The sequence below is a fragment of the Crocodylus porosus genome, unplaced genomic scaffold, assembly GCF_001723895.1.
Source record: "Crocodylus porosus isolate Cpor-Errol unplaced genomic scaffold, CroPor_comp1, whole genome shotgun sequence".
Lineage (NCBI taxonomy): Eukaryota > Metazoa > Chordata > Crocodylia > Crocodylidae > Crocodylus > Crocodylus porosus.
Genome location: NW_017728944.1, coordinates 5,307,543 through 5,323,723, shown reverse-complemented (window position 1 = coordinate 5,323,723; position 16,181 = coordinate 5,307,543). Strand labels below are relative to the sequence as shown.

Here is a 16,181-nt window from a genome sequence, read left to right as displayed (position 1 = left end):
GACTTTGAGACCCAATTCTCACTGACTAACTAGGCAGCTACAGTGAGCAATATAAAGTAAATAAGAAAACTTATTTGCATGCCTGTTGGTATACTTATCTGCACACTTTCCAGTGTATGGTAGTTTTTCAGCAAATATGATACTTTTGAGCTTCCAATACCATACTTTCACATTTAAGACCTAGGAACAGTGTTATTTTGTGCTGTGTGGGAATGTGGGAGGCCTGCAGCATGGGCTGCAGTGCTTCCTGTGGTCTGAGCAGGGGCAGGCCCACACCTGCTCTCGGATGTGGGGAGCCATTTAGTCAGGCAGTGGCTGATGCCCGGTTGGGCCCTGGGGCCTCTGGCCCAGGTGCTGGTCCCTAGCAGCAGCTGGGAGGCACTTGTGGAACCAGCTGCCTCTGCAGAAGTAACCTGACCTCTGTGATCAGTGTGGTCTACCCAGGTTGCTGCTCCCCACCCTGAGGCAGGGCTGAGCCAGGAGCTGATTCTCTACAGGACACAGGCATCTCCAGGTTAGGCAGCCACTTGTGACTGTCCCAGCCAGAGAGAGGGCAGGGCTTTGCACCTTACAGAGTAACTACATCAGAGATGTCAAATCATAGAGGAGTAGGGCTGCAAGGAACCTCCCAAATCATCTAATCCAGGGGTTTTCAACCTTATTTTAATAAGGGTACCCCTGGCAGCTGGATGCAGAGCTAGGGGGGGAGGGCAGCAGGGAGTGCTGCACTGCCAGATGCAGAGCGACAGCAGCACAGGATGGTGGATGGCAGCAGTGGATGCAAGCTTCCCCCCACCCCCAATGCAGCCTGCAGAGGGTTGCCACTGCCCTTGCCCCACCCCGGCCCTGCTTCTGAAAGATGGTGGTCTGGGGTGGTGGGTAGTAGTATTAGGGCCTTCCCAGTATGCCCAGGGATACAAGTATACCCAGCTGGCAACCCCTGGTCTAGGTAACTGCCTTCTGCTTCTACACACCAGGGGGCAGGGTTGCTAGTCTGCCTTCACGTGACAAAGACCGGTGACATTGACCTGCACAGTTCAACAGAGGGTAGTGTTGCACTCCTGGTCTCATTCACATGCTACCAGCTGGATGCGCCTGTGTATGATAAGATGGCTGGTGTGCAGTGGTGGCAAGGAGGTGGTGGGTTAGCCATTATCCCAGAGATGACTTCCTCGATGTCCGCTGCTCGGAGATACTGCCTCCCTACATTTGGGATCTACATGGGCTGTACATTAGCTGTTACTGTACTGGAAAGAAATCTAGGTGTCACAGGATGCGTCTACACATGCATTTACACTCCCTTAAATTTACTGTGCAGTAAGGGAATAGGCCAGTGTCTACGCGTGCACGTGTTAAAGCGCATTAATGCTGTGTGTGGTCTGACTTGGGACTAAAGTTAATTCCAAGTCAGTCTACACACAGTGTTACTGTGCAGTAAGACATCTATACGTGTGTTACTGCGCAGTAACTAATTGGGTGTAAATTGCACCTGTATTATGCAGGTATCCAATTTATGCTCAAGTCAACATAAGTCACCATATTTACTGTGCAGTACAGGTGTAGATGCACACCCATACTGCGCAGTAATTTTGGTTACGGTGCAGTAAATGTGCATGGGTAGATGCGCCCACTGTGTACAATTCACTAAAAACATCAGCTCAGCATTCAGCAGCCATCAAAAAGCCAAACAAAATGTTCAGGATTTTTAAGAATGGACTTCTAAATAAACTGAAAGTATCACCATGTCCCTTTATAAAATCCATGGTACCTTTGCACCTTGAATACTATGCCTTATTCTGGTCCCACACCTCAAAGAGCACGTCCCCAAGGGTGGGAATGTACATTTCCCTAAGGACAAACAGCAGCAGCCCCTGGTGTGGTAGGGAAGCCTTACCTGGGGTCCTGGGGGCCTCTGGGGACTGCAGCTGTGGTGATCCAGCAGCAGGGAGCCTCACCAGCCAGGCTGTGGTTCAGGTGGAGCATGCTACTGCCAAATGCACCATTCTGCTTTTTTTAGGCATATTTTTTTTTACACTGGGATCTCTCAGTGTCAACCCCCGCACTGCAAATTAGCAGCACAGGGAACACCTGCATATGCAATGTATGCAGTGTCACAGACTGGTCTGTAGCACCACATACTGCATGTGTTCACTCAGTTGGACATGCCAAAAAAAGGATACAGAAGAACTAGAGAAGGTACAGAACAGGGCAACAAAAATGATTAGTGGTGTGGAGGGGCTTCCATATGCAGGAGTGATGCGTAGTGGGTGCTCATGGGTGCACCCCCTGAGCATGGCGATGCACCCCCTGAGCATGGCGCACCCCCTGAGCATGGCGATGCACCCCCTACAAAAAGACACTGCCGACACTATCAGCAGTCCCTGCGGGCGGTCACCGCTCACCACCCTGCTGCCGACAACTCTGGCGGCATCTGCGGGTGGTCCACAGTCCACGCTGGACACCACTAATGCTGCTGGCGGCATCTGCAAGTGGCTGCTACCCGCTAGTCAGCACTCCCCAGCCCCGCCCCGCCACTGCTGCCAGCACCGGCGGCATCTGCAGGAGCTCCCTGTTTACCATCCCTGCACTCCTGCCAGCGTAGCCATGCCCCCCCAGCCACCTGGGGCACACATCAGTCATGTCAATATGAGGAGAATCTAAAGAGGCTAGGCCTATTCAAAGAGATGCTTGTGTGGGAGGACATGGTAAAGGTTTACAAAATACTACATGGTGAAGAGAAAGTAAATAGGCATTCACTATTTTTAAATCTTTCGCCTTTACTCTCACACAATACAAGAATTGGGTGTCACAAGACATACTAGTAGGTAGTAAATTGAAAACTAACAAAAGGACGTTCTTTTTCACACAGCACGTAACTAGTGTGGAACTCATTGCACCAAGATGTTGTGGAAGCTGACACTTTAGCCATGCTCAAAAGGGGACTGGAGAAATCTTGGAGAGGTGCATCAATAGCTATGGAGCATGGGAGTTAAGAGTACAGCCTCTGAATCAGAACTTCCTAGAACTGGAGGCTGCAAGTGAAAGAGGAATAGTGGAAAACCCCTGGTGATACGCTGTTCATTTCCCCTTTAAGCATCCAACCTTTGCCTCTGTGATACAGAACACTGTACAAGATGGACCTATAGTCTGACCCAGTAAAGGCAGTTTTTATGTTCTTATTTTCTTATGCTTGGAGAATGAAGTCTGTCCATGTCTTCAGGAGGGCTCTAGCCCCACACCTTGACCCTGGGCTCTTTGGACTGGTGCAGCATCACACCAATACAGGGAAGGATAGAGAAAGCAGTGCCCACAGCAAGTTGTATTCAACAGGACAGACGTTAGCAAATAGCCATTTCCTTCTCAGCCCAGCACAGGATTGTGACCACTGCACAGCCCTGAGGAACTGGGGCAGCCAGACCCAATGAGGAGCCTGGGGTGTGGGTTGAAGCAGCAGGACTTCCTGCAGTGTGAAAACCACGGTTAAGAGCTGCCCCCACCCATCCCTGCACACACATGGTGCCACTGCTGCTGCTGAGCAACTGAATGCTCAAGGTCCTATATTGGAGATGCCCCAGATGCTCCCCTGGATCTTTCCCCCTGTGCAGTCCAGAGGCAAGTGTCCCAGGTCATGTCAAGGCCATGTCAGCTTTTGCACTCAGCTACACAGAAGTTCTGCCAGAGGGGCCTAGAACAGGGCATTAATGAGTGCTGAGAGATGCAGTCAGGCCCTGGGCGTTGTTCGCCTGGTGTTTCCTTCCACAGGGAGGGAGCTGAAGCTGTTGTCAGCCATCCAGTAGGGTGAGGACAGGAAGGAAGAGGCCAGCCTCGGGGGGCGTGGAGCAGAGTGCAGAGACTGCGTGCAAGGGAAGGGATGGCTCAGCCCAGGCCTCCTGCTCAGCCCAGTAGACCCACATCATATCCACCAGGTCCCCATCAAGCCCTGAGACAGGCCAGCTCCCCACTCTCCTAGTTTCCCAGACTTCCTCAGTTCTGCCATCCAGGTGAAAATGAAACCATAGCAGCAGCATCTCCTTTTCAGCTGTCAGCCTCTGCCCTGGTTGAAGGGGGTTGGCACCCCCAAGGTCCTTAAAACTAGCTTCTGGTCAGGGGTTGGTCAAGCCCCCAACACTAAAGGGAAAGACAGGGACAGTAAGAGGGTTGGTGGGGTGGGGTGGGGCAGAAGGGACCGACAGCCCAGGAATCAGCGTCTACTTGAATTATGGAAGGCAGTAGGAACTACAGCTCTTTCAGTGCCGGAGGTGGGGGGAGGAGGGGGGGGCGGGGAATTATGCTGATCACTGGAGAGCAGGGGGTGGGAGTAGAGTCTTACCTGCTCTGGCTTGCTTCATTGTGGGTGGTAGCTTCAACTGCAGCAGCTGAGAAACCAGCAGTGGTGTAGGACCCTTGAGGGCTGCTTCTGGTGCCCTATTTGCTCCTCCACCCTGAGGTACAGGGCTTGTCTCCAATGGCAAAGCCTTCCTGGGAGGGGGGCATGATTTCACTCTCTCCCCCCACAATACATTACTGAGCATGGTTTGTGCCTACCATGACAAAAACTCTTGTGGGGAGGGGACCGCATGGGCACCCCCTCTAAGTTGGTGTGAAGGGCTGGTGCCCTGCTCGCTCCTACCTTCTTATGCTACTGAGTGAGATGAGGGGGTGAAGTAGGGGCCAGCCCAGGAGGAAGCCAACTGAAGACAAAGTAAGGGCCAGGAACAATCCCTGTGGCCTGAAGACAGACAACTAATGGGCCTTAGTTCATGCCCCTTCTAGGCCTCATGAAACTCCTGCCTGAAGCAGCTGTGCACCCATGCTGGGGCCCAGCACAGCCAGGTAACTTTGGCTGCAAGGGAGAGGTTAAGCTATTTAGAGAGGCCAAGCTGCCCCTTGTTCTCTGACTGCCACCCAGCCTGGCAGTGGCCCAGGCGGATGGGAGAGGCGGATGAACTGACTGCCTCAGTGTACTCCAGGGGCAGGCACTGGCACTTGAACAAAAAATGTTCCCAGGGTGGGGGCCACACAATGACTCACAGACCCAGCTAGGGCAGGAAAGGAGGGGCCTCACTTGGGCTCCTGGGTGGGACCTTAAAGGCTGGAGGGCGACCATAGCACAGTGTCCCTCTATGCACAGAGGCACATGTACGCACAGCATACAGGCATACTGACACACACACTTAGATACTGTAGTGATTGCCATGGAGGTGCCTGCCAAGTAACAAACCAGATCCTCCCAGCCCCAGGCCCACCCCCATCCCTGCACAACAGCTAAGCCTTCCTCATGCCCCAGGCCTCAGCCCAACACTGACCCTCCCTGACCATGCCTGGCTCCTTGCCATGTCACTCATACCCTACTCTGCTCCAAGGGAGGAAGCTCCCAAGCCAGGCTTTGGAGTCTGCCTCGCTCTCAGGCCCTATCTGTCTTGGTCTTCCCTATGCCTGCCCCAACGTTGCTTTGCATCTGGGACAAATGTGTCCTGATCATTCAGGTCACCCAACAATGTCCGCCCTCCCTCCCTGGATAAGGAGCTGCCTGGCAGTGCAGCAGGGGTGCATCAGATGGACTTGCTGTTACCCAAGAGAGGGACTGCTGAGGCTTGTATGATATAAACAGCAATCTGCTATGGTCTAGGAGGCCTGGGGATTACCGTATGTCCCTGGATAATCCTGGGGAAGGCCCCAAAACAAGGTTGAGCCCCACAAACAGCAGAAGAAAGCACCCAAGAGCCAATTCTCTGTGGGGTTTTAGACTGGAGTGGCACAGGGCAATGCCCAGCTGGCAGCAGGGATGGGGATGTGGTTCTCTCTACCTCCTTGCTCTGTCCAGCATTTGTGTGACACACAGCAACAAACCAATCAGCAGCAGGAAGCAGTCAGTGTCCAGGGAGAGAAGCTCTTTAATCTCCAACAGTGTAACCAATGAGCTGGTTTCCAAAGGGGACTGGAAAACATTTTGGGATGAACCACGACGAGTTGTGTAGCATCCGGTTCTCCACAGAAGGGAAACAGGCACCAGAGTCTAATAAACAAGCAGGGGAAGCCAACTGCCCTGACACCTCTCCAAAGCCACAAGGTTTTCCTGGCAGTGCAAGGCCAGGGGCTGCCTCCGCCCATAGCACTAACACCATGCTGCAAGCCAGCTCCTTCTTAGGGGACATACCTACACGTGGGCTGCTGGAGCACCTGGGGCTGCTGGAGCAGGATTCCTAGGGAGACAGGGGTACTGATATGTCCTCCATTGGAGGTCTATATTGAGCAGATTCTTTTTGGTGTTGGGTGGTGGAACCAGAGCTTGCTCCATCCACTCCATGCATTGACCTGGTATTAGTGCTTCCAGGACCGGTGCAAAAAAACAGAACCAACCCGCCCCCACCCCGCCAAAAAAAAAAACAAAAAACAAAAAACCAAACTTCCAGCTCAGCTTAGGAGGCTCAGACACAGGAGACTTTAGAGCAGTGGTCAGCAACCTTTCCAGGCTGTAGGTTGGAATGATCCACCTCAGGTCAAAGGCAATAGACAGAACTTTGGGACCCAGCTAATGCCACTGCTTCTCCCCACTGTGGCATGGAGGGAGGGGTGAAGTGCCTGAAGCCGTCTGTGGGTTGGGTCCAATGGCTCCATGGGTCGACTCCAGCTCAAAGGCCATAGGTTACTAATCTCTGCTTTAGAGCATTTAAGTGGCACTGACTGAGTCTTCAGCCCATCCAGTTCTTCCCTGGCAGCTGCCTGGAAAAAAAAATCAGGGACAGACCCTGAGTGTTGGGGCTGCCCAGCCTGAGGTGGCCCCTTCTTCTGGAAGCAGGCTGCATGTGTAAACACCAGCAGGCTGGATTCTGCTCCAAACGTGACCCCAGGGCAAAGTCCTCCAGAATGTGCTGTCCTTACATGGTGGAACTGGTGTTTGGAAGCAAATATGCCTCAGTACATGGGAGAAGACACAACAAAGATTAGCCACCATGTTCAGCCAGAGATGCATATGGAAGGGTTGCTAAGCTGTTGCTCCAGGGTTCCTCTAAACTGTCAGGTCTGTTAGTCGGCTAGGACCTTTGTGAAACAATGGTTCTTCCAGTTATCAGGTGCAACCAAATTAGCAACAGCATGAGAAGGGCCGCAATTCCAGTCTGAGCCAGAACCACACACTGCAGGGATTTAGCACTACCCAGCCTCCTTCCAACATTGAACCTTGGTTTGGTTCAGACACTGGACAAAGCTCTGGGGTTGGCATCACAGTGAGCAGGTGACAGAAGTTGGGTTTGTGTTGAAGATTTGGTCCAAGGCCTTGGGTCTGGTTCTTTAATGAGCTTGGGTTAACTCACGTGTCCTTGGTGGCATCTTAACCTGGGATCCCCCACAGGCTCACAATGCTCAGGACTGCATCTTCCCATCCTTGCTCCGCCACACCACCAAAGCAACCAAGAAGGGGATGAGGCAGATGGGGGTGATGATCATGGCCAGCAGCACATCTTCGGGAGGGTCAAAGTACATAGGGCGCTCCAGGGTGCAGTTAAAAAAGTATGTGTGGTGGCTCTGGAAGATGTACTTCTCTGCAACAGCATTGGGGTAGCTGTAATTTATCTTGTCAGCCCAGCCCTCGAGGCAATATCGAAGAATACTGTATGGCCTGGGGGAGAGAGGCAAGAGGTAGCTAAGCCCACTCCAGGACTGGGCATTCTTTGGTGCTGTCAACTGGTGCGAACTGAGAAGAACTGCCACCAGACAACCTCAACACTTTTGCCAAGCAGACGGAGCCAGACCCAACACCACTGGAACAATTCTAAGGAGTCCAGTGTGCCAGCTGGTTCAGAGTAAAAGCCCAGCCTGGGTCTGAGTCAGATATGACATTAGCTCCATCCATTCCTGTGGGTTGGCTCTGAGGACCTTCATCTCACATTTAGTTTTGCCTACCTAGTGCCAGGTATGGCCAAATACCCCTGGCACCTCACTGCCTGAGTTCATCCTCAAGTCCAAATGGCTGTCATGTCACAGCTGCCAGGTAGGAATCAGCCAGCAATGGACAGCTGAAAGAGAACAGCTTTTTGGGTTGCCCTGAAGTGGTTCATGGAGCAATTTTTGGGGGGAAAACAGTTTTCCAGTGTCAAACATTTGTGCCCACAGGGTTTGCACTCTTTGGAATTTCAAGTGTAATGGCTTGAGCTGAATGATTTCATAGCAGTTCCACTGGATCTAGATCACTGTATCAAAAATGCTGCTTAGAAATTGTGAACAAAACAAGCTTTTCCTCTTTCATACAAAATTCTGAGTAGAAAACAACCCCACCCTGCCACCAGCCCTGCACAGGCCTAGAGTGCCACAGGACTCTGGTACAGCCAGTGAGAACCATACCCTGAGTGCCAAGGCAGTGCCCATGCACAGCCAGACCCAACTGCTCCCCCAGCAGTTCCCAGCCTTGGACTGAGAGCACCATACATTTAACCTTCTCCCTACTGCCTGGCTAACTGTACTTTAGCAGCTGATGGACATTGGAAAGAGCTCTGTGTGGAGCCTGGCTCACTGGCAAACCCCTGCCAGACGCTATTCAATGCCCTGCACCTCTGGTACCTGCTGATGACACTCCATTCACATAACTGTACCCCGGTCACGTTCTTCATCATTTCAGAGAAATTGGACCAGCAGTCATTCGCTATGTGTGCATAAATCTCACCTGGAAAGAAGAAAACTTAAGCACTGAACAAGATACAAATAGCAGATAGCAAGGATCTAGGAGCCCTGTGCTAGGCACAGGGCCTGCCTGTGGGAGGGAGGGGTAGTGGCTGCACCAACAGAAAGAATGGCAAAGCCAGAGTCTGTATGATCTCAGCAGCTTCCCATGGGACAGAGCCCAAGTACCCTTCTTGCTCTCCTTTACTCATGCCCCAACAGGCCCCCAGTGAGGCCTTCCCTGCACAGTCTAGCGCACAGTGACCTTGGGGAACTCCCCTTCAGGACAGGGGCAGTCTAGCCCTCAGCTAGTGACAAAGCTTCAGCCTGACAGCATAGTAGTGGTTGTGTGTATCTGCTATATTGCTCTATCCAATGGGAAACTGAAGTCAAACTGAGCATCCTACCCCTCTATGGGGATAAGTTACAGCTGTTAAATTAAAATTACTGAAGTTTTGCTTCCTCTTCTCACAGGATACACCACTTTCAAGCCAGTTACCATGTATCAGCCTGGCACATAGCAATTTCCCTTCTCTGAAGTTAGTAGAATTATTTTGTCTGTCCAAGCCCGTAGGCACGTGACAGCACCCAACCCTGAAGCATTTGGGCTCTGCATTCATGGTCATACCCCTCAAGGGGCCCTCACAACTCTCAACACTGGCAGAGGGAAAGCACCAACATGGTCCCTAGTGCCTTCCAAATACAGATGCAGGCTGTGATCCAGAAGGCAGCAAACAAGGGCACAGGGCTAAACCAGGACAAAACATGCCCTGCAGAAATTACAGCACAGGCATTCTATGCAAGTCACCACAGCTGCCCACCTAGGCTGCAACCTGGTAGGGAGACAGTTTCAGAGGAAGAGGCTTCCTGCAGCACTGATCTGATCCCAGCACTGTGGGGGTCTACCCTGATGCTTCTGGCCCTGCTGCTAACCAACCCTAGCCATGCTCTACCCAGTACTTACGTATTAGGAAGTATGCTGCAGTCTCATTTACAGTCAGCTGAGGTGCTTGTGTGGCAGTCCCACCATGGCATACCTTGCTCCCAAGAGCCACTGGGGAGGATGAAAAATCAAAGAATGAAAAACAGGAGTGAAAGGGAGCTCAGCAGTGGTGTAGACCAGCCCCCTGCTCCAGGCAGGACCTGGACTCAAAAGGAGATATGTTGTAAGGACTTTCTTCATCCATCCCTGCAGTTCTGTCTCTCTGGGCACTGCCCCAAAACACCCCCTGGCCTGTGATGTTTGGGAGAAGCTGGGGGCAGCTGTAGGCATAGGGCTAGTGACATAGGTGGTATATTTCTTGGGCTTGGTCAACAGTAGTGTAGAGGTAAAGATTTGCAGAACCGGCCTCTGATACTTGGTACCCAGATGGTTCCGGGCAGCCTGATGGCTACAGGGAACCAAACGCTTGCTTGTTGCCGTCAGCTCAGTTGGCACTATGGTGCTCAGGACCCCTCCTGCCCTGGCCTCCCTGCTACACCCTTCTTTCTGCAACTCTTGGGTGCAGTAGAGGCTGTGTGCAAATGAAATGGCATGGTGTTGCATGCATGGTGAGTGCCGTGGCCATGGAAGGGCACATAGCACCTGCAGCAGTTGGGAGCACTGGGCAGGGTACCACCCTGCACCAATTCCACAGGGAGATGAACTGGGCATAAGACAGGTAGCTCTAAGACAAAGCATGGGAGCAGAAAGGGGAAGAGGAGAGGACAATCAAAGTGAAGCATGCAATTAGGGGAAGAGCTGGGTTGGGAGGTGTTGGGACCCAGTGGCTTCTGGATCCAGCTTGACAGTACTGGCAATTGGCAAGAGACTACTGTCTGTTTGCTGCATGCTTATTCTTAGCTGCAACCCAGCAGAAATTTGACAGACAGGTGACCCTGACCATGACCTGTCCCTGGTAAAGGAAAAGAAGAAGTCTGGAAGGATCCTGGTTGGATGACCAAAAGCTAATCAGGAAGTTGGCTAACTAAACTGAATAAATATAACTTGGGCAAAAGAGGAACAGTCAGAGCAAAATCTTACCGCCACCTAAGAACAAAAAGATTACCTCAGAATAAAAAAAATTCCAGTTAAAGGTAACCACATATGGCAAGCAGATATTGGCTCGTTAATATGCATTGTAGGGAAGAGTTCATCCTAATATATTAATAGTAATGCAGCAGTGATAAGGTATATAAATACAACCCAGCTTTTCCCCTAATCACATGCTTCACTGTCTCCCTAGGGTAGTGGCTGGACCTGTTCCTCCTACAATGCCATGTCTAAACCTCCCTTGAGATTTCAGAGAGGGAAGAAACTGGTCTTCATGACCTGGACTGCTATTGGTTGGCAGCACCCACTATGATTGTGCAGAGCAGATGAGGTTACCTTGCCCGTCTGGCTGGAGAGTGGACCTGGGTTAGGGCAGCTGTCTTCTTGACCTTTCCTTCCTCATGGGGAGCTGGTCTATGACACAGCAGAGCTGGGGGGCAGTGGGTTGGGCGCTGTTTGTGGTACACTGCCCAGTGGGGGCTGCTCTATGGCATGCCAAGACTGACAGTCCAGTCCCTGAAATTGCAAGGCTGGGCAGACTGGCTAGTGCCATTCCAGAGAGGGCAGGATTGGCTCACTGCTTGGCAGTGCTGGGTGATCCAATCTGTGGCATGCTGAGGCTTGGGACTGGTCTGTGGTATGCCAGGGCTAAGGGACATCTGGCTACTTGCTGTTTCTCTACCTACTTCTGCATTTGTGGGATCTCACAGGCAGCAGTGCTTCCTCTTCCCACCACAGTTTTGCTGTGGGAGCAAATCTGAGGCTCAGTGACAGGCTGCATGCCCCTGGGGAGGGGGAAGTGGGAGGGCAGGCACACTGGTGGAAGACAGGGGTGCCCCACAGTCAAAGTATCACCAGCACCTTTCTGTCCAGGCCCCAGGCAGGTCATCATGCCATTGATTCAGACAGAGGCTTGCAGGTCTGGGGCCTTTCAGTGCGTGTTTTGCCATCCCAAATGTCCCTAAGTCATGATGATAATAAACAGGGGAAAAGGATGGGAAGCAGGAAGAGGTACCCAAAGCCAAGCAGCAGCATTTGCATACCTTCTGTGGTGCAGGCTCAGCATGCTGTTACAGATGCTCACATAGACCTCTCACAAGCTGCTCCCCAGCACAGACACACACCAACCCCATGGCCAGGACTCCCACCAGGCACGTGTGCTAAACGTGCTTCCCACTGCTCACAAGCACCTTGCCAGCCTAGCCTCCTGCCAGATTCCCATCCCCTTTATGCAGGGGGGGACCGAGGCATAGAGGCACAGGTCATCAGAGCCAGAGCCGGGGCTGAAGCCCAGGAGCCCTGTCTCAGAAAGGTAAAAAGGACTCCCTGGAGCCTTCTCCTCTCTGTGGGTTAGTGATTCATTTTTTAGATTTGTGTGCTGCTGTCCCCAGAAGAGGCTCAGGAACAGTCCCACTTTTCACTGGGGCTGCTGTCCCTGCCCTTTTCCCTGCTCCCCTGTACAGAGGGGTCACTGAACCTGGTCAGCAGCATGTACTGCCCTGCCATGCAGAGCTCCCCCAGCTGGAGGCTATCACACAGAAGGAGAGAATATTTGATCTAGAGTCAGTAAAGAGGGCACATTGCTGGAAGGGGAGAAGCCATGCTTGCTCCTGCAAAGCTGCATTTGGGGCTCCCCTGCCTTGCAGTCCCACCCAAAGAGAGGTGAATATAGCCAGGCTCCAGCAGGGGTCACAGCTCAGAGAGGCTGCAGCCAAGTCTAACATGTCATAGAGCCCAAATCTGTGAACCCTTCCACCCCTTAAAGGCCCCTGGCAGGGAGAAGAGCCAGCCCCAGGCAGCCCCGCACCAGGCTGAGCTCAGCTAGAATTGCACTTACCCCAGAGCAGCAGTAGGAGCCCCCGGGAAAGGCAGCCAGAGCCTGTCTCTTTGCATAGTGCCATCCTACAAAGTCTGCCTGCTAATGACCAGGACAAGTATTTCAATGGAAATAACAGGAAGCAACTCCTTTCCTCTGACAGGGGTGGTATCTACTACAGGAGACGTGTGAAAACTGAGATTACTCAGTGCTGCTTTAAAACAGATCTCCCAGTGGGACTCCTGTCAGAACAGAGCAACCGCTGGGCCCCCATGCTGCTAGGTGTGTGCTTGGCGCCTGTGGGCACCGATCCTCACCACCCAGAGCTGCCCCAGCCTTGGGGTATCTCCGTCACTTTACCCACACATCTGGCCAGTGGCAGGGAGAACTCTGCTCCCTTTACAACACATAAAACTTTTACAAGGCCCATTATTTGTTTGTGTATTTCACTTTAATCCTGTCTGGGCTGGGTTGTGAAATCACCAGTCTCCTGCAAGGAGAGCAGGCAGCCCGGGGGAATGGATGGGGAAAGTGTAATATCTCAGTCGGGCACTGATATTCATGAGCTATGCAGTTTGTGAGCTTGGAGGCAGGTTCAGGGGGCTTCAGAGCCAACCACCCTATGTCTGCTGCTACTACCTCAAAGCCATCTCTCAGCATTTACCTCTGAACGCAGCCTGAACACCACTGCTCAGGGGGTAATCTTTCCACACTCTCCAGCCCCCCGGAAAGCAATGAGGAAGACAGCACTTGTTGCCCACCCCCAGGAGTGCCAGGAAGCCTCACACCAACACAGGAAAACCCTGAGGGAATTCGTGTTTACCAAAGTGGGGGAGCCCAGCAGCTGCTCAAGGCAGGAAAGAAGAGCAAGCACCCACCCCATTGCTCTGCTGAGTGCCTCCACTCCTGATTCCTGGTCCCTGCTAACCCAGCCTTGGGCTCCCCAACCTCACAGCTCTGCTGGTGCCCCTCACTCCTGACCCCAGCCCCTGTTAGCCCAGCCCTGGGCTACCACAAACAGAAATGAATGGCTAGTCCGAATGACACTGCACAGTGCATTCGTTCTGTGATGTGCTCACAGGGGGAAACATGCTGAGACCAAACACACTCATTTCACTTCTGGCTTGAGGCAGAATTTGAGCCTAATGTTTCCTGTTTAGCAGGCAGTTTGTTGAGCTCACAAACCATGTGTAAACTGTGGGGCAAAAAGACTGCAGCTCAGAGGAACCCTCCCTGAACTGGAAAGATAATATCACTCTGTGCTTTGTGCTTTCCCTGCAAATGTCCTCGCCTAATAGGCCAATTGTCTCTGGGCTGCGCAATAGTAGCTTGTTCCAGGACACTGCAAGATCTTCCATGGGAGAGCGGCTGCATCTGGAACACATAATGACCCGCACATGAAGCTCCTGGGGTGTGCTCAGGGGTTAGAGCCCCTCGATCCCATTCTTTGTTGTCTGCACACTTGGAGCCGAGCCTCGAGTTCTGCAGATGGTGTTTCCTTGCCAAGGCAACACCCACTGATGTCATCTGGAGTACTGCTGCTTGAACAGGGCCATGCTTGTCACTCATGTGTGACGCTCCCAGCCAGGACTGGCTGTGGAGGAGTCCCTAGTGCACAGATCCAGGCTGAAGCAGTTCCACAAGCCCGACTGCCTCACTCTGCCAGGCAAACACCATGTTCTTTCCTGATCCCTGAGGAGGAACTCTAGTGGGGCAAGGTGACCAGTGAGTGGCAGACTGATGACAACGCGCTCCCAAAGAGCCAGGATCCTGAGAGGGGAGCCAGGGGTGACAGTCATGCCTGTCAGTGCTACCTGACTGATAGGGGCCAGGCTGTGCCTCCAGGCTTGCAGGGGGTCTTCTTTCTCCATCCAGGCTGGGGCCTCTCTGGGCAGGGAGAACCCACACCAGAGTGAACAATAAACACTTCTCCTGGTGCTCAGCCTCCAGCCCCTCCCAGCAGGACCTGGAGAAGTCAGCACAGAACCACAGAGCAAGTCCCAGGGTCCTGCTGCAGAGTGAGAAGGGTCTTATAATGAGTCAATGGCAGAGCTTTGAACAGATCCCGGGAGCCCTGACCTCCAGCCTCCTGCACTGCAACCTCATCTCCCCCTACACTTTCAGGGCTAGGACCCCAGAGTCCTGACTAACCCTTTGCTAGACAGCCTTTGGGCCCCATTCCCCTCCCACCTACATCTAGCAGTAGGGCCCAGGAGACCTGACCCCCAGTCCAGTCCCACCCCTATTATTTTAAACTTGATCCTGGTGTCTTCCTGATCCCTCCTGTATTCAGCCGACTCCTGATACACATTAGATCTGGGGGCCTTACACAGTGATGGGTGAGCAGGCATTTGTGACCTGTCTGTTGCTGTGGACCACTGCTCCCCCCTAGCATGCCCCTCCACAGTACCCCAGCTGCCTGCTGCTGTCTCTGTCATGAACCCCACCTCCACCACCTGCACCGTATGTTGCTGGTGCCCACTATCCACTAGCAACAGCAGGGAGGAGCAACAATAAACAGTGCCTGCTGTAGGGAGCAAGAAAGACAGCAGGAGGGAGGATTAAGTGGGGTGCTACATATAGCATCTTGCTGAGGCTTCTGGGATGCAAACAACACTCTTGATTATGTACTTAAAGAACTATTGACATGAGAAAAGTAACAGTCTCCCTACTGCCCTTGCAAGGTCTGGGGTCTGCCCTTATTGTGGTCCTGCCACACCAGGAAGTTCCTGCTGGTCCCACCCAGATTATCTCTGAAAATGCCATGCTACTTGGATCCTTTCTGTTTCCAAGATGACTTTGTTATGTTGAGGAGGCACAGCGCAGAGTGGAGAAGGAGGACATGTTGGGCCAAGCTGAGCTGTGTACTGTCAGTCCCCTGTGCCGCCATGGGCCCAACTGGACCATCACAGGCTACATCTAGACCCTTTGTGGGCTGGGCTGGCCAGTGGGCCCTAGGTTGCTGATGCCTGTACTAGACCCTATTCCTGGGGTGGGCAAAATGTGGCCCATGGACCGGATCCAGCCCATAGAGCAATTTTGTCTGGCCCACAGTGGGTTCCTCAGCCCTGCCTGGCCCAGGCATGGGAGCAGTCCAGGTTGTGGCATGTTTTGGGGGGTTTTTTTCTGTTTTTTTGCACCGGTCCTGGAAGCACTTCGATACCAGGTCAATGCATGGAATGGATGGAGCAAGCTCTGGTTCCACCACCCAACACCAAAAAGAATCTGCTCAATATAGACCTCCGATGGAGGACATATCAGAGACGATCACCTGCCCTGGGGAGCCTGCCGACATGGTCACGGTGCTTCCTCTGCCAGCATGTGCCTAGTTGCAATGCAGGGCTGGGGCGGTGCAGCTGCTGGATTCAGCCCTGCTGCCCAGGCACCCCAGCCCATCCACCGACGAGGGCAGGGTGCTTAGCCAGGCAGCTGGGATGGGGCTGCAGGCTGGTGGGGAGTGGTGTTTGGGAGTGGGATAGGCTGAGGAGACCCTGGGATCTTGGGGCAGTGACAGCATGGGGACCAGGATGGGGCAGAGCTACAATCTGTTCTCTGCCCGTGGAATCCACTCTCATCACAGGGGCATGTGGGCAGCAGATCATGGCTCTGCCCTGCCCCATGATCCCAGCCTTGCTTGCCCCTCCCACTCCTGAACACTGCTCCCAGCTCGCCTGTGGG

At 53.0% G+C, this 16,181-nt stretch overlaps 1 protein-coding gene across 1 annotated transcript; it reads right to left on the bottom strand.

The window, feature by feature from the left end:
- Window positions 1-6,811: 6,811 nt before the first annotated feature.
- On the bottom strand, window positions 6,812-12,633 carry RAMP2 (receptor activity modifying protein 2). The gene is made up of 4 exons (XM_019550464.1): window positions 12,525-12,633; window positions 9,625-9,709; window positions 8,557-8,661; window positions 6,812-7,618 (listed from the first exon to the last, which is right to left on the bottom strand). Exons 1-4 carry the CDS (start codon window positions 12,586-12,588, stop codon window positions 7,363-7,365), a joined length of 510 nt encoding a protein of 169 aa, XP_019406009.1. The 5' UTR covers window positions 12,589-12,633; the 3' UTR covers window positions 6,812-7,362.
- Window positions 12,634-16,181: the final 3,548 nt, after the last annotated feature.